Here is a 20554-nt window from a genome sequence, read left to right as displayed (position 1 = left end):
ATTATACAATCAATCAACAATGAGAACAGCATCACCCTTGTCCACGATTCCGAATTTCTTTTCACTTTCTTCGTCTTGGTTGTAGGTATTCATTTGGTCATGACGTCGACGTAGCGGCCAGATTTCGCTCCCTTCTTTCCTCCCTTTGGACCTTTCCGTCCAGTCGCTGGCCCGATGAGATCGTCAATGCTGCTGGAATTGCTCATCGCCGTACCCGGCCGAGAGACCAGTCCAGGCGGTGGAACAAGACCAGGAGCTGAAGTTGGGGCTGGTGGGGGGGTACCAGAGCCACTTGGCGGGCCAGAGACGCCTGGAAGGGGTGATGGCACAGGAGGTAGGCCAGAACCGCTAGCCGGTGTTCCTGCTCGGCTGGACGGTGCAGATGGAGGGCCCGTACTAAAGTTTGGTAGACTTGGGTGGGAGGTCGGGCCAGAGTTAGGAGCTCTAGGAGGTCCACCAGAACTCACCTGAGGAGCAGGAGTGCTGCCCATTCTTGGTGGTGGAGGGGTTGCAGTCTTCTTTGCTGCGTCTGGGTTGTCCGGGTTTACCCATTTACCCAACTCCTTATCGTAATACAGCTTCATTTTTGATTCGCCAAGGTTGGCCCGGTAAACCTTTGGCTCGGACCCTTTGCCTGAACCCGCATCGAGGCCATCTGCTGCTTTTTTGCCTCCTAACCATCCACTAAACCATGATGAAGATCTCTTGGATTGAGCCTTTTCCTTATCCCTCGCGGCATCTGCTTCTGCCGCTGCACGGAAGGCAGCGTCCGCAACCGCATCGTTTGCACGTCTACGTGCAGCTTCGTCTTCATCAACCGAGCGTTTGGATTCGGATGGTGGAGCCTGAGACGAGGTTCGAGGGAAATCGTCATCATCGTCATCTATGAATGATTTCTTTTTAGGTTTCTCTTCATTCGGGCCATCTTCGGGCGATTCGGGCTCAGGGACGTAAGGGACATAGCCGGTGCTAATGGGGGGCTCATAGCCATAAGATTGAGAAGAAGGTTCATATCCTACATCACGATCGTCATTCTGCTCAGGCGGTGTCGGATCCTGCCGTGGTGGTTCGTAGCCACCATATGCTACCGATTGCTCCTGGCTTTGGGAGTCCGGCATCTGCGCAGGGGTACCGCCATCGGATTGTTGGGGTTGTCCAAACGATGAGCTCGGTGCATAAGTTTCGTGATTCGTTGGGGACGTATTTGGCGGTGTGGATTGGATAGCATTTTTTGGCATGTACGTTGACCTCGGGGGACTTTGAGGGTAAGAGGTCGACGGTGAAGGTGTAGCGAATGACCGATAAGGATTCGGTAGCGGAGCTACTTGCCCCGGCTGAAACATGTTCACTGGGCCATATTGACGACTGCCTTGGGAGTAAGAGGTTGATGGTGGTGATCTCTGAAAATCAAGGGAGGACTGTCCCCGGACTAGCTCAGAGGAGGACCGAGAGGACTGCACTCCATTGGGAGCATATCTGGATCCCGCGACAGTCACAGGGGCACTTTGCGGGTATGATCCATACAGGTCAGACTGGGAACCTGATCTGCTGATCGAAGGAGTGCCGGCGACATTAGCAAACGGAACTGGTTCGGCCACATCTTTCCCTGAGGCTTTTGATTCTGCATCGCTGTCTTCACCCACGACAAAGCTGCTAAATTTAGTCCACATCGAACCGGACACTTTCTCAAGGCTCGGCTTTCCAATCCAAGATGAGCTTCCCTGAATCGGTACTTGTTTTAGTCGGTTTGATAGATCATCCAGTCCGGATAGGAATAGAGGATGATAGTATGGTGACATCTTCGTGCTAGACTTGAATGTTGCTGTAATTGCATCACAATAAGATTGTGCCTCCAATTTCAGGCCCCTTTCTGCCAAATCTGTTGCTCGTTGCAATTTGTACACAGAAAGATGCGGCATATAGGCAATTGGAGATCCCGCTGCAAGAATACTGGATGCAAATTCATAGATCTCGGTAAGCAAAATAGCCTCTTGGTCGCGACCAAAATCAAACGGTTGGGATCTGTGATTAGCGCCGAGTAGAACAATGGGTGTCTGTTCATCGTCAACCCCACCAAAGATGATTGGTCTCGCCGGGTTTCTCGAGAAAAGGTAACAGATATGGGCCGCTTCGATGCGGTCGTAATCTTCAAGCAATTTGCCCAGTATTGCCAAAGCTTGATGGTCGCCTTGACAACGATTGTTCAAGACAAGGCTTAGTGTCTCCTTCCACCGATTGAGACCATCGAGAGCATTCTTGGTCGGTTCGCCAACGTCGACCTTGCTTACCATTTGCAATCCCGCACGGGCAGAAGGCGGAACTAGTTCATCGACACTTTCTTCGAGATTGCCACCAAAGATCTCGTACAACGCTGACAAAGGTTCGGCGTTGGCTCCAACAGTCTTGACTTCTTGACGAACAAACTCCCGTACTACTTGGTTCCACACCGGCAAGTCCATAGTCGAAGAGATAATCAAGGCGTGAGACCATAGTCGGTTGTCCATGGCATGAATCACTGCTGCTTGTCGGTCTCCGCTGAGAAGACGCTTTCGGAGCATTTCAATTGCCATCGGATCTATAGAGTCCGGTTGTGCATTAGCACCCGACGGACGATAGATGCCTGAGAATTGCTCGTCTACGCGATATTGGGTTGCAGTCGATTCATCCAAGGCATGAATTTCGGGCGAAAGGATCACATTCATAGCTTTCAAGGCGGGACCATCAATGACACCATCATGTTCCACCATGCAGCGAACAATCCTCCAGAGTAATATCTTCTCATGGTGACGTCTTCCTGGATCTGAAAGAGTCTGGGTTGGCATAGCGTTGGGCATGTATGACTCAAGTTCAGATATATAGGTCGACATCCAAGATAGCACTTCTTTCTTCTTTGATTTTGATCGCAATGGGCCAGGGAAACTGTTTAGCGTCTCGGACTGAGGAAGAACGTCTTTCACGCTTCGGATCGACACTTCGCCTGCCGCGGATTTAATTTGGGGTCTTGCTGCGCCTGCAGCGTACCTCGGCACATGTTTAGGAAAGGTGCTCAGTATAGAGCCGCCGAAACCAAAGGTGAATATTGGAGCGCCTTTCCAGCGTTCCAACGGGTCAAATTGAGTATCATCAACAGGACGCACAAAATCAAGTTCAGGCGCCAGTCCTCTGGCATGAACGTTTAACCTTGTAGGTGGCACAGTCTCCAACTGCGAAAAGTTTCTGTTTGTTGCTGGTTGACCATACACAGAAGTAGACCGATTCATAACATCGTTGGGATAGGTGGTGAAGGCCGGCTGAGGACGCTGTTTGGAAGGAGACTGCGTTTGGGATCGGCGTGGACCTGGTAGTCGTTCTGTGCCTGGACGTTTGGGAGGTGAAGTATGAATGTCCGGATCTGCAAAACTTTGACCTTCAGGAGTAATCACTGATTGGGAGGATACAAGCCCAGCGGATGACGCTTGGCGAGGCGGTGCACCAGTTCTGGGGGCTTGTGCCATCGAAAGTGTAACATCACTTGCACTTTTGTCAATCGAGCTTTTGTGGAGTGCAAGAGGACTTGATGTGCGAGGCTGAAAGGGGAGAATGCTTGCAGCTGGTGGGGCATTAGACGGGGGCTGTGCTGCGTATCTGTTGGGCATCGGTGGTGTAGCTTGAGATGGACCAGCAGGTGATGTTGACTGCGACGCATATCGGTCTGAAGATACAGGCTGGGGTGGTGGTGCTGGCGAATATCGCGGAGATGGTCCTGTTCTTGCGCCGAGCGTTGATGTGGCAGGTGCCGGTGAGTATCTCGTGGTCGAAGCTGCTGGTACGGTAGGGGGCGGTTGAAGTGGCACATTTGCATATGGATCTAGTCGCTCGGGTGCTCTCAATTGATATTGAGCGAACGGATCTGATGCCTGAGGAGCAGACGGTCGCTCTCGTGGGGGGGAAGGTGTGACGCTGGGAGGACTTAGGTGTAGCGGCTGGGGTGGTGAGACGGTGGTTTGTTGTGGGGTATAGCGACCGTGACCAGGAGGTGGCCGCGGTCTTGAGCTCACAGGCAATTCTTCAAAGAAACTTGAGGATCCGAACTTCGGCACGTCAGCTTTTGTGGCCGGTGCGAAAGCCGATGCGCTCCGAGATTGAATGGCTGGCAACGGCGCGGGAGGTGGCATGAGCCCTGATCCTGATGATGGTCGAACGTTTGGGGTGAAAGGGGACTGGAGTGGTTTTTCAGACAAACTGCTACTTCTTGGTGGAGGCGCGACCGTTTTCGTAGTCTGGACAGGTTGAGGGACGTGGGCTCTCTTCCTTGGTTTCGCGATGTCCACAGGTAAATCATAAGGGGATTTGTAACCGTCTTTTGCCTGGTCCACAAAGCTTTGAACTGGTTGAGGAGGTGGTGGTCTCTGCTGTATATGTGCTTGAAATGAGCTCATAGGGGCCAGTCCAGGTCGTGAGATACCAACATTGTTGTGCGTGGTAAGACCCGTTGGAGACAATTGGACCATGTCCGAAGTAGATGGTTGATGTGGTGCGTATGGATTGCCTGTATTTTGTGTTTGACCTTGGTTCTGTTGGCTGGTAGTGCCCGACGACACTTGTGTGCTTGATCCATCGAGTTTGTCATCCGGTAATGTTGATGTTTCTTTCAGAGAAGCAAGGAAAGAGGAGGGAGAGCTAGGCTCCGAGTCCGGAAGAAGGTCATCGGCGTCCTCGACGAGGAATTCGTCGTCACCAAGTGCAGCAGCCCACATTGAGTCCACATCCTCCTTCTCCGGCCCTTTTGACGCTTCATTGTCAGGCACGTGTGCATTAGCCAACTCATCATAAAATGAAGGCTCAGTCGGGGCCGTCACGGCTGGGGACTCTGGCGCATCCTTGGCCGAGAAGTCCAATGACCTTAGGACCTGAGCAGTAGACTTTCTCCCCAGAGACGGGCTCTCGGGACCTTCACCAGTGGCACCGTTCATCTTCGAGAAGAAGCTAGTTTCTTCATCATCCGGTTCTGTTTCGAAGGGATTGACTGAGGACTGCACATTGGCATCGTCATGGTCTTGCGGAACTTTTCCTTCAGCCTGAATTAGAGGTACACCTTCATCGAATCGTTGAGCCTCGTCGTCAATTATATCTGCTTGTTCTGGTATTGTCCATGAGGGAGGATCTCGGGTTCCATCATGGTCATCATCCATCCAGTTCAAAGTTTTAGGCTCTGCTGCAATGCTTTCATGCTCTGTGGCAGCGGCGGATTCTGTTGTGCCATTCGCCATTTGTATATCATGCTCCCTTTTAGGCGCATCGACATTAGGAGGAGGGTTCAAAGGTTCTGGTGCAGAAAATTCTGGGAAGGTTGTCGAACGGTGGACCTGGGCTAAGATATGGGCGGAATCCAGGCGCTTGATTCCCCAAGCAGGATCCAGGCGCTCATCGTCATTATCTGAGGGCAGCTCATCGGTCCTAGAAGTTGTGTCGGCAGGTTGTGAGGGCCACTGCCGGCCTGTATCTGCGGAATCACTCGCGTTACGTTTCAACGCCGATATGTGATCTTCCTGCATCGCTGATGTTGCGGATGTATCTTTCATCGAGGTCCCCTCCGTAGTATTGTTTGCTGAGTCTGATGTTGGAAGTCCCATGTGATTCTCTCCATTGCCCAGTGCTCTTGACTCCGACTCTGCCATAGCCGCAGGATGGGAATCATCGCGAGATTTGTCAAGGAAATCCGGTCGCAAGGCGGGCAGCCAGTGGCCTGATCGCACAGCATCAGACGTTTCTGAGGAGGCATTATTCATATGACTGGCGGTCTCCATTTTGACTTCGAGGGGGGGAGGTACAACTAATCGAAGTCAGCATGAAGGACGGAGGATGGCAGGAGCCCTTTCATACAGCTAGAAAGAGGGAAAAAAAAAAACGTCACAAACACTTCGGATGCATCTCGATTATCAGCAGGCTGTCCACGGACGAGGCGAAAGAGTCAATGCCGCGAATGGATTGTTGATGAATTGACAGATGTTGGAGGCCAAGTTGTTCTCGAGAACTCTCAGTTCGACGCGGAGAACGGCTGCGGATCAGCCGACGCGGCTGGGCGTGGCACGAGGCCACAAGGCACCACCACCGAGCATTGCGCGTTGGTCAGATTTGACCAACTCTGTGAGCAAGGCACCCATAATATTGCTATATTCCTCGAATATCAACTCCTCATGATTTCCAACCTTTTCAGCTCATACGGTCCACTTAGACAACTAAATAGGCCATTAACAGTGTTATCACCGCAGACTCACATGATTCATCTCATCCGCGTTGCGAGATGACTCTAAATTGAAACATTGTCAAAAGGGAGACGTTGCATCTCACACACCCGATGATGATCAGAAGCGAGCATGCCTCCTCCAAAACCAGCACCACTTCCCAAGGCAGGAGACCCAGATTCAGCATCCGAAGATGACCTTGACCTTGATGAACTCGACCCGATAGTGGACTCCTCGAATGGGCCCAGGGAGAACGCGGGCCCCGAAGCCAGCCGCCGCTTTAGAGACAGTTCCTCCAATATCCCGCTTCAGAGATTACAGGGATTTAGCAGCAGTCGTTTATGGCGGTATAAACGCAGGCCACACGAACCTGACAACGGCGATGAAGATACGGAAGGGTTGTTAGGGAGCTGGCCAGGACAATCTCGGAGCAATGGGCACTTGAGGCGTTGGTCGGAAGATCAAGTGGGCTGGAATGTTAAACAGACAAATTACCGGAATGGTAATCGACCAAGTGATGCCCAAGGCCGGGATGCGCCCTCTCGTCGACCCAGTCTCCGTCAGAGCATTCAGTTTCCAGACTTCGTTAGGCAAGAGTTCGCGGACATGAGGGAGAATCAAGCCGTCAATGACAAGGAATCTCGCGAGATTCATGTTGGACAATCTCAAAAGAAACGATTCCCCACGAATGTGGTCTCTAACGCTAAATACACCGCTTGGTCTTTCCTCCCGCGAACACTGTACAACGAATTTTCTTTCTTTCTGAACATCTACTTTCTTCTGGTTGCATTGTCACAAATAATACCCTACCTGCGGATTGGTTACATGTCAACATACATTGTCCCTTTGGCGTGTGTTCTTACGATTACGATTGGGAAAGAGGCGGTTGATGATATTGCGCGACGACGACGAGACGCTGAAGCAAACTCAGAACCTTTCACGGTCTTGTCTTTTCCGGATTCAGCTCGGAACAGTGTGGTCGAAGTACGGAAACGTTCGCGAGACATCAAGGTTGGAGATGTTTTAAAGCTAGAGAAGAACCAAAGATTTCCCGCGGACGTCGTAATACTCCGCAGTCGTCTCAGCGAACTTCTTGGAGAGCTGACAACAAATGAGGCCGGAGATGCTTCAACTGCTCCTTCAGCTCAGGCTACCGGAGAAACATTCATTCGAACAGACCAACTGGATGGTGAGACTGACTGGAAATTACGGCTTCCAAGTCCATTGAGCCAGAGTCTAAGTTTAGGAGACTTTCGGAGACTTCGAATTACGGCCGGTGCACCTGACAAAAAGGTCAACGAGTTTGTCGGAACTCTGGAGCTTCTGTCAGGCCAAAGTTCTGCCTATGATCCTCATGTGGTTGAGGAAGATCCAGCAGAGGATATTCCCGACTCGGGCCATCTAAGTCGGTCTACACCAAGTAGACCCAACTCGGTCCCTCTGACTATTGACAATACTGCTTGGGCCAACACTGTATTAGCTTCGAGCACAACGACTTACTGTGCAGTCATCTATACTGGACGACAAACTCGCTCAGCGTTATCAACTTCCCCGTCGAGGTCGAAAACCGGACTCCTGGAGCTTGAAATTAATAACTTGACCAAGATTCTGTGTATCATGACCTTAACACTCTCAATAATACTTGTGGCCCTTGAAGGATTCGAACCGTCAAACAAAAAGCCATGGTATGTGGCCATTATGATCTACCTGATCTTATTCTCGACCATCATTCCTATCAGCCTGCGTGTCAATCTCGACCTCGGCAAGACTGTCTACGCTTATTTCATTGAGAGAGACAAAGGCATTCCAGAGACAGTGGTCCGTACCAGCACCATTCCGGAAGACCTTGGTCGAATTGAATATTTACTCTCAGACAAGACGGGCACTCTGACCCAAAATGAGATGCGCCTGCGGAAAATTCACGTCGGAACAGTTGCTTATGCCGGCGAGGCAATGGAAGAAGTCGCCGCCTACATTGATCAGGCTTTCGCGGCGGGCGACGGTAATCGGGACTCACAAACTACAGAACCAGGGTCTACCACGAAGACTCGGCGAGAAATTGGTGTTCGAGTTCGCGATCTTGTGCTTGCTCTCGCACTCTGCCATAATGTCACGCCTACGACAGATGAAATCGACGGCGAGAAAGTGGTATCCTATCAAGCATCGTCTCCCGACGAAATTGCAATTGTGGAGTTTACCGAAAGCGTTGGTCTCCGCCTGCTTCAGCGGGATAGGGAAACCATTGTCCTTCAGTCTGTCCGTACGAACAAAATTGTCATCAGAGCTGAGATCAAAGATATTTTCCCGTTCACATCGGACAGTAAGCGTATGGGCATTATTGTTCAAATCTCATCAGACATTGCCGGCCTTTCCAATGCTGATGAGTTGTGGTTTTTCCAGAAAGGCGCCGATACTGTGATGACCTCTATCGTAGCAGCAAATGATTGGCTCGACGAGGAAACGGCTAATATGGCTCGCGAAGGTCTTCGCACCCTTGTGGTGGGTCGAAAGAGACTGTCCCACTCACAATACGCCAACTTCTCCTCCGAATACACGGAGGCGTCACTTGCCCTCCACGAGCGCGACGCGGGTATGGCCGCTGTGGTCAAATCCCACCTCGAGCGCGACTTGGAGCTGCTCGGCGTTACGGGTGTCGAAGACCGACTTCAAAAGGACGTCAAGCCATCCCTCGAACTCCTTCGCAACGCTGGGGTGAAGATTTGGATGCTGACAGGCGACAAGATCGAAACAGCTCGTTGCGTCGCGGTGTCCGCCCGACTCGTGGCGCGCGGTCAGCACATCCAGACAATGGCGAAATTGAAAACAAAAGCCCAGGGCAAAGACGCCCTGGATGTGATGCGCAATCAGACCGAGTCCTGTTTGCTCATTGACGGCGAGTCACTTGCGCTTATGCTCAGCCAGTTCCGGCAAGAGTTTATCACGGTCGCAGTGCTGCTGCCCGCGGTGATTGCATGCCGATGCTCGCCGACGCAGAAAGCCGAGGTCGCACAATTGATCCGCAAACATACGAAAAAACGCGTGTGTTGTATTGGCGACGGCGGCAATGATGTGAGTATGATCCAGGCGGCGGATGTGGGTATTGGAATCGTCGGCAAGGAAGGGCGGCAAGCATCACTGGCTGCAGATTTCAGCATCACTCAATTCTGCCATCTGACAAAACTTTTAGTCTGGCACGGCCGGAACAGCTACAAGAGATCAGCCAAGTTGGCGCAGTTTATCATCCACCGTGGTCTGATCATCAGTGTATGCCAGACGATGTACAACATTGCTGGGCATTTCGACCCCAAAGGTCTCTTCAAAGACTGGCTTTTGGTTGGTTATGCTACCATCTACACTATGTTGCCCGTGTTCTCTTTGGTGCTCGACCGTGATGTGGACGAGCAGCTGGCCAACTTGTACCCCGAGCTGTACAAGGAGCTTAAGTCCGGCAAGAGCTTGAGCTATCAGACATTCTTCACATGGGTCCTGGTGTCAGTATACCAGGGAGTCATCATCCAAGGTTTGACCCAGCTTCTGGTCGGCCGAGTCGACGGCCCACGGATGTTAAGTGTCAGCTTCACGGTGTTGGTATTGAATGAGCTTATCATGGTGGCTGTGGCAGTTACCACATGGCATCCCATCATGATCGCGTGCATTCTAGGCACTGCGGCGCTGTATGCTGCCAGTGTGCCTTTTTTGGGTGGCTATTTCGATCTCGCATATGTTACTAGCTGGAGTTGGGTTTGGAGAGTCGTTGCGGTTGGAGCCATTAGTCTTGTTCCCGTTTGGGGAGGCAAGGTGATCCGGCGCATGTGGAAGCCGCCCAACTACCGCAAAGTGCAAGGTATATAGCTAGAAGGAATATTGTTTTGCGCCCTCTGCCGGGCATGTACAACACTTGGGTATTTGATGGCTATCCCGTATTGTAACTGTTAGACGAGGAAATGAAATGGTTTCCTAGGACAAGCAAATCCTGAGGAGAATTTGTGCCAGATGTGTGGGAACCATTTCGGTTTTGGTAAATTCGATTTGATACCAGAATGCAGGTGCGGCGTTCTTGTACCACCACCCGTGGTCGTCCATCATAGCCGCTTCACAGACTGAGAGTGCATGTCAACATGTTGGTCCATTCCAACCCAGAACACAGCTTACCTTTGGTTGTGGAATGTCCTGCGTAACTCGAGCTCGACCGTCAAATCTTGACTCGCACACGAGAGTCTTCAAATCAAGCAACGAGGAGTAAATGTCCATCGGTCATCTTAGTACTATCCGCAGAAATTTGAATGTGCATTTGGACTGGGAAGGCCAGTCCCAGCAGCGTGGATCGTGAGCAGGTGTCTGTTTCGGCTTGTCCTAGGCCCAAAGTGATGTGCCGTGAGTGTTTTTGGCAGTTTGCTTTCTTACAGTTTTCCTTTTCGTAACAGTCAGGATCGTGTTGGCGGACCGAGATTGATTGATTGTTGTGCTCATGTGGATCATGTCGGAGAGGTCTCCATCAAAGGAGCGCATGGACGCAGTAGAAGTCCCTGCAAGCAACCGAGAGAAGAAGGACGCGAAGAAACAGAACACGTAAAGGAAGGTTTTGGGATTCGAGCTGTGGTGGCATGGTCGGGGGAGGAGTTGCGAAAAGTTGTCCAGCGAATATCCCTGCAGCCCATGCGTTAGCCTACAGAAACGACATCCTGTGTGAGACCGTTTGGGCTGGTTGAGATGTTGATAAAATTGTCGACCAGTCAAGATCATTCGGTGAGCGCCAGTTGCAATTGGTGCTAAAGTACTCTGTAACAACGTCGTAGAAAGGGAGAACGAAGTGGCCCACGAGGAAAAGCGGGACAGGCCGAGTAAATGCCCAGGCTGCTCCATCTAGACTAGCAAGGGTTGTCAATGAGAGGAGAGATGAGGTTGGAACATCTTGTCCTTTTGCTGGCGTCCGCGCCGTCAATTCATAAACTTTGTATTATTTCCATTCCGAATCAACCACTGTCCGCACCACATCTTTCGCACTCTAGCTCTGCATGCCTCTGCGTCGAGGGGATGCAACACTGCATAAAAGTAACTTCTCGTGCGATCCGCTTCCATGGAGGATATCGCTCCCCATGCATCCCCCACTCAACCATCTGGCCTGTTGACTTGCTGGCCTTGTCTTCCTCTCTTCTACTTCCTCAGACCTCCAAGATGTCCGGTGGCTTTCCATGATCACTCCTAGGGGGCTTGATTCTAGGTGAGTGCCAGGCCCAAGCTATCCTGCACCAACCTATTCTCCATTCACTCAATATCTTGGAATGACATATGTTTGTCACCTCTGATTGCTATCATTCAAGTATTCACTCTCGAAACTTGATCGCCGTCTGTTTGCAGAACGACCCTGTGACCTCGTTCAACCGCAACTGCCTTCCTGAACTCTACCTGACCTTGACTTGACCTGACCACTTGTCCTCCCTGTCCTACCCCCGACAAGTCGAACATATTAGGCTTGGGGCTACATTTCCTTGATAACACATCCCATATTGAGCTTTCTTCCTCTCTGTCCATCATGGATCCTTCACCGGAAGAGATCACAGCACTTGCAGCCCAGCTGAATGAACTCGCAAAGAGCGTGGCCTCAGCTCAAGATCCCATGTCCCGAAAACATCGCACGGCGGCATTGGTGATGCAAGCGAAACAGTTGATCTGGCAGGCTCAGGATCCTTTCGATGCAATTATGGACCACGTGGTCAATGTGAGTTTTCCTCCTTACATGCACTAGCAACTCGCTGTCCATCGTTGGCAAGACCATTCACCACTAAAACCATGAACATCAGGGATACACAATCTCAGCATGTCTTGCCTCTTCAAAACTCGGAATCTTCGAAGCTGTTCCTCCGTCTGGCACAGCCACTGCGAAAGAAATCGCCCAAAAATGCGATGCTGCTGAAGAGTTGATAAGTATGTCGCCTACTCCTGCCCACCAATGCAGATCCTCCAAGCTGATCAGACCCAGCTCGTCTTATGCGCCAACTGACCTGTGTCAACATATTCAACGAAGTCCGCCTCGGGGAGTGGGCACACAACAGACTTTCTGTCATGCACAGTGAACATGTGGGGGCAATGAGCGGCAAATGGCTTTACAACGTCTCGTAAGTTTCCTTCGCTCTCGTGCGTTTGAGCCAATAAGCTAGCCCAAGAATATTGTTGGAACAATGCTAACTGATTCGAGACTTGACGAAATGATGCCGGCAATGTATCGATTGAACCATTACCTCGAGTGCTATGGCAACTACTCCCTCCTGAACACCTACACTGAAACTCCGCATTCATGGTATTACGATATGGTCGGCAAGAACTTTTGGGAAGTTCTCAATTCTTCTCACGACCGTATCGAAAACTTTATCCGAGGCCTTGCTCTATTCGACGCCCTCCATCCTGTGGTAGCTATGTTTCCATTTGAGGAGACCTTGCAGAAAGGAAATTCGCCTGACCGTCCATTGATGGTCGATGTCGGCGGTGGAAGAGGTCTTGCGTTGCTAGAAATGAGAAAGGGATGTCCCAGTCTTCAAGGCGAACTGATTCTTCAAGACCGTCCATATGTACTGGATGATATCACGCCTGAGGATCTACCTGGAGTAACCAAGATGGCACACGACTTCTTCGAGGAGCAGCCCGTCAAGAATGCACAAATGTACTATATTCGACGTGTCATGCACGACTGGCAGGATAAAGATGCGGCACGAATCATGAAGGCCATCGTTCCGGCCATGGCACAAGACAGCCGTATCATCATTTCCGACATGGCGATACCCGAGCCAGTCACGTCGAGAGATGCTGGGGCAATCTGGCTGGATCTCATGATGATGAGTATTGGTGGGAAAGAGCGAACTGCTCGTGATTGGAAGAAACTGGCAGATTTGAGCGGATTGAAACTCATGCGAGTCTGGCAGGAACCCGAGAAGTTTGGTCCACTTTGTGTGGTCGAGTACATGCTTCCAGAGGCCCATGAAGCCCAGACTGTCGATGCTGAGATGGCTAACGAGACGAACGAGAACGAGGTGGCCACGCCGAAAATGACTCCTGTCGATGAAACAACAATAGGGGCCACTGGTTCTGAGCCTATGGAACCCAAAGACGTCGATTGGGAGGAACGTACTGTCGTTGGCGATCGTGAACAGAGCTTAGAGCCGGGGCAAACCTGATAACGTACGAATCAGGAGGAATTTTGGCATAAAGCCTCTCCTGGTGCAGCAACTAGAGGCAACACAAGGCCGGCTTCTATCAAGGGGGATTAAATTGAGCGGCTGGGACTGTGATATTTGCAGAAGAGCGGATATACATAGAGAAGAGGTTTCTCAGGAGGGACTATCGTTACTCGACAATTGCCTAAACATGATTCTTGATAAATGCGAAATTTTGTGCATCTCGTCAAGCTAGGCGATGAGCTCGAAGGACAATGAGGGCATATGAATAATTATCTGTACAAAAGAGAGATCATGTTAAGGCAGCACGCTGAAGAGACGAGTGATATTTCACGTGACCAGAGTCGCCAAGTGCGTGGGGTAAGAATCTCAGACTCTGAGTGTCTGGCTTTAAACTCTGCAAGTAGCAGCACTCCGTCTTTGTGTGCGAGCTACAAGTGTGAGGACTTGTCGAGTTGAACATCCCTAATCGACTGTCAATTCCATCTAATCTCCCCCCCGGCTGACCGATATGGCTGCTTACCTCTCTTACTTCTCCGGCAGCAGTAACATCTCGAACGTCACGCCTTCCTCTCAGGGTTCAAGCACCCCCGGTGCGGCCTCGACATGGTCAAGCACTCTTTCTTCTCGACTCGCCTCTTTACGAAAGGCTTTGACAAAGGATTCGGAAGAAGATGATCCAGACAATGAAGATTGCTCACACATCTCCAATGTGCTGCGAGCCTACTACGCAGAAAAGGGAAGGGCGTTTCCTGAGTGGCTTCCACCTGATCCTAAAAAGCCTGTTGCACCTCCTTCTCAGCCTCAGGGCTCTTATGGTCAGTATGGTGCTGTCTACGGCTCCGGTAGCACCTACAGTTCTCAATATGGTGGTCAACCAATTCACGCGAGGGGCCCTTCTGGAGGAAGAGGGGGCGGCCTCTCGGATCTCTGGGATTCAGCTCCTGCCCAACCCGCCCCTCCTGCTCAAAGCCTTCGTGCAGCTCGACCGACACCACAATCTTTGCGCTCCAGTGATTCAGGAAAGTCACAATCGAGCGGTCCAACCACACCTTTCGGAGGCCCGACCGCGGGTGCCCGACCTCTCCCAAGTCAAAGAGCTGGAAGTTATCAGACAAATCCCACTGCGAATGCGCAATCTCTAGGGTCGCGTGACCGACTCCGAGCTCGTTTGCAAGGTGGTGGAAGCGGAAGAAGTAGTCCTTCCGCAGGGTTAAACAGTGGAGGAAACAATGGTCAGGCGGCTTATGGCCCGCCGGGCGGAAATTTCAGTAGCCAGAATCGGGGCGGGTCCTCTCAGCCCTACATTTCAGCCTCAGAGCCCTGGTCAACGGGCGGAGATCCCTACGGTTACGATGCTGGCGGCTACTCCAGTGGTGGTCTTTCGTCCAATCAATATGGCAATCAAGGCTATCGACAGCGACCCGGAGGACCAAGATGAAGAAGCCACAATTCGGCCAACAAGTCCCCCGATATCATGAGCACAAGCCACGATTGATGATGCGACAATGGCCGCAAGCGCAACGTTTGTTGTGGAAGAGACTCAACCCAGACGTTCGATGAGAACAAGTCAAGAAAGAGATGGCTGAGAGTCAGTCCAAGCCTTGTGCAATCTCCTAGCTATGGTCCGGAATTGCGAGGTCGACGTTTCAGATTGTGCTGACCTGAGAGTAGCAACCGAAGATCCTTCTTTGAAGGACCTGAAGCTGAATCCTCTTCGGGCCGTGCCAGCCTCGATCGACGGGGCAATCTCCTATTGGGCCCGCACTGAGCAAACGCTGATGATCTGGTAGTCGGCAATCTGATATTTACGAACCCAAAAGAGGAAAAGGTGGCTGATCGTAAGCTCTTGGCCATTTAGGCTCTAATGGGAAATGCTTTCTCGAGGCATTGGAGCTAGATATAGGGCAGCGGCGCGGAATAGGGCAGAATGCAATCGACAAGAACAGAATGGGTGGGAAGACAAGCAATGTTCTCAGCAAACACAGCCTCAAGGCCAGTGAGGCTGAGGCAGGAACCAAGTCTAACAAGGCTAGCCTCGGCATAATCGGCAGCACCACTTACTAAGCCTGGCCTTCATACCTCAAACCAAACGAACAAACTCGGTCGGACCTGACATGCCTCGTCCGGAACCAGCTAGCAGGTTGCCAGGACTTAGGAACGTTGTCCTCACACCGTTCCACTCGACCGTTTTGAGTTCATGCTTCCGACGTTCGATCTGTCGACATGATTTTGGTCAAGCTCTTTGGACCCAAACGTCCCGACGTATGAGTTAGCGTTACTCTCGTTCCCAGTACCACTTCGCCCGCCTTCCCGCGCTTAGTGACGTCCAGCATTTGTTTCCTACGCTGATGCCACTAGCTTCGGTTCAATCATTTCTCAACCTTCTGCCCTCCGTGTTGTGCGCACTTCTCTTTTAGATCAGTCGGCCCCCAATCCCCCACTGCGCCGTCCTGTCTTCGCCAACGCCCTACCTCTTCAGACGCATTCATCATCAGATATCGGCGAGCGGCACGTGGTCATCATCCCCAGAACCTCGCCCATGACACCACCGAACTCTGTCGCCGAGGGCCTGAGGCTGAGATCTCGGTGTTACCATGTATCTTTTTTTTCACCACCTTAGACGCCTCTGGAGCTGTAGCAGCTGTTGCCTTCCGGATGATGACTGTCCCGCGCCTCGTGATGGCGTGGATGGGGGAAGCGATGGCCGCAAATGTGCATACTGGTAATCATTCCTATAGCGGTCGATGTGCGGGTCAGTCACCATGGAGAAGATTATCGGAAGCGCAAGTTTTGCTCGGCACATCACGCTTCTGGCAGAAATTCATAATACCTCTGTGGGAGCACATGTGTCATCCTGCTCCTCTGCCTTGGTTTCTGTCATTCATTCGAATTCAACTACTACACTGCTTCCCTCCACGGCCCTCTACTCATCATCATTTTGTCTGCGCTCTTACTAATTTTGCATTCCCCTTTTTAGCCTGGCGAGTCGTGTCCGTCTTTCATTGCTGTTTTATTCATATAGCGCCTTATATCATCACGATTACTCAAGTTCACGAAAAGCTCTTCTACCGGCCCTCCAACTCTGCTACTTGAGGTTGGTGTCTATGGACGATTCGCCCAGCGAGGCCACCACGAGCGACTGGAATACGAAAGGATCCAGAAGATCTGAATCTCATCAAGAAGAAGAATCAGGTCACCATACATTGCCAACTCATCCTGCTAGACGGACTTCAAATACTCCTTCTTTCCCATCACCCGCGGAGCAATCAGGTTCACGGCATCCACCGGGAGAACAATCGACCTCACGACGAGAAGCATCTCTGTTCCAAATCCCGACATCACCGTTTGAAGACCCAATGTCTCGATACGCGACACCGGGACCGACCACCCTCACCACCTCTCGACCACAGCAATATCAGCTTGTTTCTCCTGGCACACCAGCTGATCCCCGAGCTATGAGCCAAGTTAGTCCAGGCTTTATTTTTGTAATATTTCCTATGTTTGCGAGTTTTTTTTGGTGTTGATTTCCTTGACTTCTTTTCCTCTTGTCCCACTTTATCTCTCTCCTTTTCCATTCCTTTTTTTTTTCCCCCTCTTGTCTCCTTTCTTCTCTTTCTGACTTATTCGCGCACTCCGAAATAGAACCGTACGGGAAAGCTAACAAGAGGATGCAGAACAACAAAGATCAGCTGATCCGGTCTCTTCGAACTCACAGAGTGAATACGATCACCGAGCTACGTCGTATCGAAAAGATTTTCGCGTATCTAGATTCCGCCGAGGTTACAGAGCCAATGACAACTGCATGGGCTCATTACGTCAATTCGAACAACCTTCTGAATGAACTCCGGGGCTTGACTCGGACCTACCCGTTTAGTTCTGAGTGCCTGGATGAAGCCAAAGCCTTGGTGGTTCGTGACCCAAATAGCATCCGGAGTTGGAACTACTGTTGGCTAGTGCTGGTCAAGATGGAGAAAGAGTAAGCACGATATTTGAACTTCTTCAACCCCCCAAATACTGCAGATGAATCCGCTGATCTTGAGACCAGAAATCTTGTTACCAAACATGCCCGCGCTCTTGCCTCGAAGGCGAGTACTTGGGGTGGACGGAGACCAACAACAGCAGAGTTTGATCGACTTGTCAATGCCTGCGTGGCGGAATGGACCGGAGCACTCAAGCAGATGCTCAAACACTGGGATAAGCCTCCCAGCACAACTGGCAACTAAGGTGTCCCCTTTAGAGGGTGGGAGAGTTGAAGGCGGTCTGGACCGAGAGGCAAAGAAACGACAAGTATCCAGGACAATCTTGCATATTTTGCCACTCGACAGGCATCTGTACAAGACATTCCCATTTCTTTTCGGCCCCTAAAATTTGAATTAGGAGCAGCAGGGGTTTGCAAACAAGACAGCGAATGTTCGGGATCCATCAGAGGATTTTAAGAGAGGGAAGTCTGAAGCGGAGGAGGCCGGAGACAGGTTCTCGGCTTTTTGGGCACATTTAGGAATTGTGGGGACACAGGACCGAGGAGGTTTTTGGTCTCTTTGTTTTTTCTCTCTTTTATTACTTTCTTTTTATTTTGGAAAAAAAAAAAAAAGCCTTTAGAGTCATCCTTCACTTTCTGCCTGAAGCATGTCTGATTCATATCTAATTACACGGGTCAATGGGGGCAACATGAGAAGAGGCTACCGCAAGAGGCGTGTGGGAAACATTACGGTGTGTATGATTACGAGCGAGGTCGTGCCTTGATTTCGGATAGACTTCTGAATACTACTTAATATTTCTGGCCAGGCTTTTGGTGTCGGGTGCCTCGCGTGGCCACGATTTTGGACTGCTTCTATGCTGAGGAATAGTCATGAGCTGCCAAAGTGGGTATGGGAGCCATGCAACGGGGCAGCTCCGTGGAAGGGTGGCGAGGGAATGTGTCAGGGAGTTGGACAACACGGTCATGCTTGAGGCCGGAGGGTGGAGTAGGAGAGAGGAGCAGGGAGGAGGCGGGACCGAAGGATATACGAAAAGCTGTCCGTTTACGGCGGGTGGACCATAGACTACACCCCAAGAAACATCGAGATATTGCCTCTTCCTTGATCACGAATGCGGTTTTCCTGACTGATACCCGCCAAGTCGCCTCGAGTATCCAAACAACACCTTCTGCAGCCACACTGCATACTGTACACTGCGCACTGGACACTCGATGGCAATTCACGACCGTTGAAGACGAGTCTTTGATGACATCACGTTCCGGGTAAAATATCTTGGATCTCTTATATCTAGCCCGCTTTATTCGTAGTCGAGATGATTGCGAGGCCATGTACCATGACCAACGACTCGCAACTCAACCGCAGACGAACATAGGTGACCCTTTTCTGCACCAATCTGACAAACTTTTGGTGAGAAAGAATCCCTCGATCCAGGAGCCCAGGACTTCTCCGTCGGCAAAAGTCACATCACAATGTGCTTTTAACTACGAACGAAGCAAAACGATCGAAGGTCAAGAACGAGAATGCTGCAAAAAAGGAGTAGTCAGCAGGTAAGATGTAGATGACCACTACACAAGACGGGGGAGGACTTGATCGCAGACGAACGATTTGGAGAGACCTCGCAAATTACGGGCTCTTGGCAGCAGCTGCGCCTAGCCCTTACAAACTCGAGGGTCTACCTTGAGCCCTAAACTGAATGAAGAACACACTCTACTACACTACAGTGCTAGGTGGATGTTGGATTCAGGTGGAGTAATGCAAGAGTCAGGATGATACCGTGCGTCTCAATGGCTGACTCCCCGCCAATGACTCCCAATGGCTTCCAATGGTGCCTGGAGTGCCATCAAAGGTGAAAATCTGCCATCTACCATGCCGGGCAGGAGCATGGCACATGATGCTGACCGTACCTGCTTCACACGGGAACCGAAAATCCCTAACCTATGGTTACTTGGTCATGGGAGGTGCGTGGTGGGTGAGTTTTGTTCCTGGACGATGAGAGAAGAGGCGCTACTAATACAGAGCCGAAAGTTAAAAACAAAATTTGAGCTTTACTACCAGTTCACCTGAAATTGTACCCCGGCCCACCTCACAGATGATTGATTATCTAACACAATTTTATTGGTCAGAAGTCGGCAGCCCAGGGCAATGGGAGACAGCTGATCAGGCTCGACAAAGACAGAAATCGATCAGATTCCCGCCAGTTTGGGAGGTGATGTTTGGCTGCAGTGCAGCCGACGGAGGCGGACCCGTGCCGACTTGCAAATCGGACTGGACGCTGGAGAGGTTGGCTGGGTGGGTGCGGAGGATAGGAGGAAAACGGAAAAGATTTGCAGTGAGAAGGAAAACTAAGACTCTAGAAGAAGCCATGGAAGTTGGAAGAGCAGAGGGGGGCAAGGGAGAGAGGGGGACGTGAATGGAGGACGAGGGCAGGATGGTTGATTGATGTCGACAAAAAGCTGAATAATTTGGATTTCCAAATCAGGATACAAGGCTGGGGCGGTGATTCGCCAGACGGACCCCTACCTTTTGCCCATTTGAGCAAATGTGGCTCCACAAGCAGGAGAAGATGCCTCATTTACTAACGGGAGGTACATCCAGTGGCACTACACCTTGAAGGGTACCTGGACGAGTATTGATCTTGTCAAGATGAATTTCAGCAACAAGAAGATGGCATCAGCAACAGCCACACCTTGCGGGTCTGAGTCGCGCGTTATTCCCATCCGCAAAGCTAACGCGATGCCATGATTCAGGTTTCCTCGGAATCCCGGTCATCTAGCTGCTATGGATGGGCATTGAGTAGTCACGGACATTGAGGAGAATCATCAGATGACAACCTATGAATACAGAGGAGGCGGACGGAGGACGTAGCGACGGGGGATGATGGCGCAGCCCCCAAAAATTGGTACGAGGCTGACAGCCAAAGAAAATTCGCCACATTGAGGTTGGGCTTGGGAGCACGTGACCAGTCCCGCCTCCAACCTCGTCTCTACAGAACAACGCAGGTCAGCCACCCTACTAACTTTTCTACCCAAGTCCCTTCAATCATGCCGATTTGCATCCTCATTTGGGCTGGCGGAAATCATAGCCTATGCGGTTCGACCATTCTATTCTATTCCATTACACGTGAACCACTCACCCCGGGGGTTGTTTCAAAAGGGAGATCCCAGAGTCCATACGGAGTACT

The 20554-nt window shown here is 51.1% G+C and overlaps 5 protein-coding genes across 5 annotated transcripts; 4 read left to right on the top strand and 1 right to left on the bottom strand.

The window, feature by feature from the left end:
• Positions 1–89: 89 nt before the first annotated feature.
• Z518_01563 (uncharacterized protein) lies at positions 90–5786 on the bottom strand (the record flags this gene model as incomplete). The annotated part of the gene is made up of 1 exon (XM_013422162.1): positions 90–5786. One exon carries the CDS (start codon positions 5784–5786, stop codon positions 90–92), a length of 5697 nt encoding a protein of 1898 aa, XP_013277616.1.
• A 570-nt stretch (positions 5787–6356) lies between these two features.
• On the top strand, positions 6357–10076 carry Z518_01562 (uncharacterized protein; the record flags this gene model as incomplete). The annotated part of the gene is made up of 1 exon (XM_013422161.1): positions 6357–10076. One exon carries the CDS (start codon positions 6357–6359, stop codon positions 10074–10076), a length of 3720 nt encoding a protein of 1239 aa, XP_013277615.1.
• A 1681-nt stretch (positions 10077–11757) lies between these two features.
• Z518_01561 (uncharacterized protein) lies at positions 11758–13393 on the top strand (the record flags this gene model as incomplete). The annotated part of the gene is made up of 4 exons (XM_013422160.1): positions 11758–11943; positions 12026–12149; positions 12205–12340; positions 12421–13393. The coding sequence occupies 4 exons, from the start codon at positions 11758–11760 to the stop codon at positions 13391–13393; spliced, it is 1419 nt and encodes a 472-aa protein (XP_013277614.1).
• Positions 13394–13904: 511 nt separating this feature from the next.
• Z518_01560 (uncharacterized protein) lies at positions 13905–14834 on the top strand (the record flags this gene model as incomplete). Its single annotated transcript, XM_013422159.1, has 1 exon — positions 13905–14834. The coding sequence occupies one exon, from the start codon at positions 13905–13907 to the stop codon at positions 14832–14834; it is 930 nt and encodes a 309-aa protein (XP_013277613.1).
• Positions 14835–16500: 1666 nt separating this feature from the next.
• Positions 16501–17619, top strand: Z518_01559 (uncharacterized protein; the record flags this gene model as incomplete). Its single annotated transcript, XM_013422158.1, has 3 exons — positions 16501–16860; positions 17071–17372; positions 17442–17619. The coding sequence occupies 3 exons, from the start codon at positions 16501–16503 to the stop codon at positions 17617–17619; spliced, it is 840 nt and encodes a 279-aa protein (XP_013277612.1).
• Positions 17620–20554: the final 2935 nt, after the last annotated feature.

This window comes from Rhinocladiella mackenziei, assembly GCF_000835555.1.
Source record: "Rhinocladiella mackenziei CBS 650.93 unplaced genomic scaffold supercont1.1, whole genome shotgun sequence".
NCBI classification, from domain to species: Eukaryota; Fungi; Ascomycota; class Eurotiomycetes; order Chaetothyriales; family Herpotrichiellaceae; genus Rhinocladiella; species Rhinocladiella mackenziei.
Note: the sequence above shows the minus strand (reverse complement) of the source record. Positions and strands in the feature narration are given on the sequence as shown.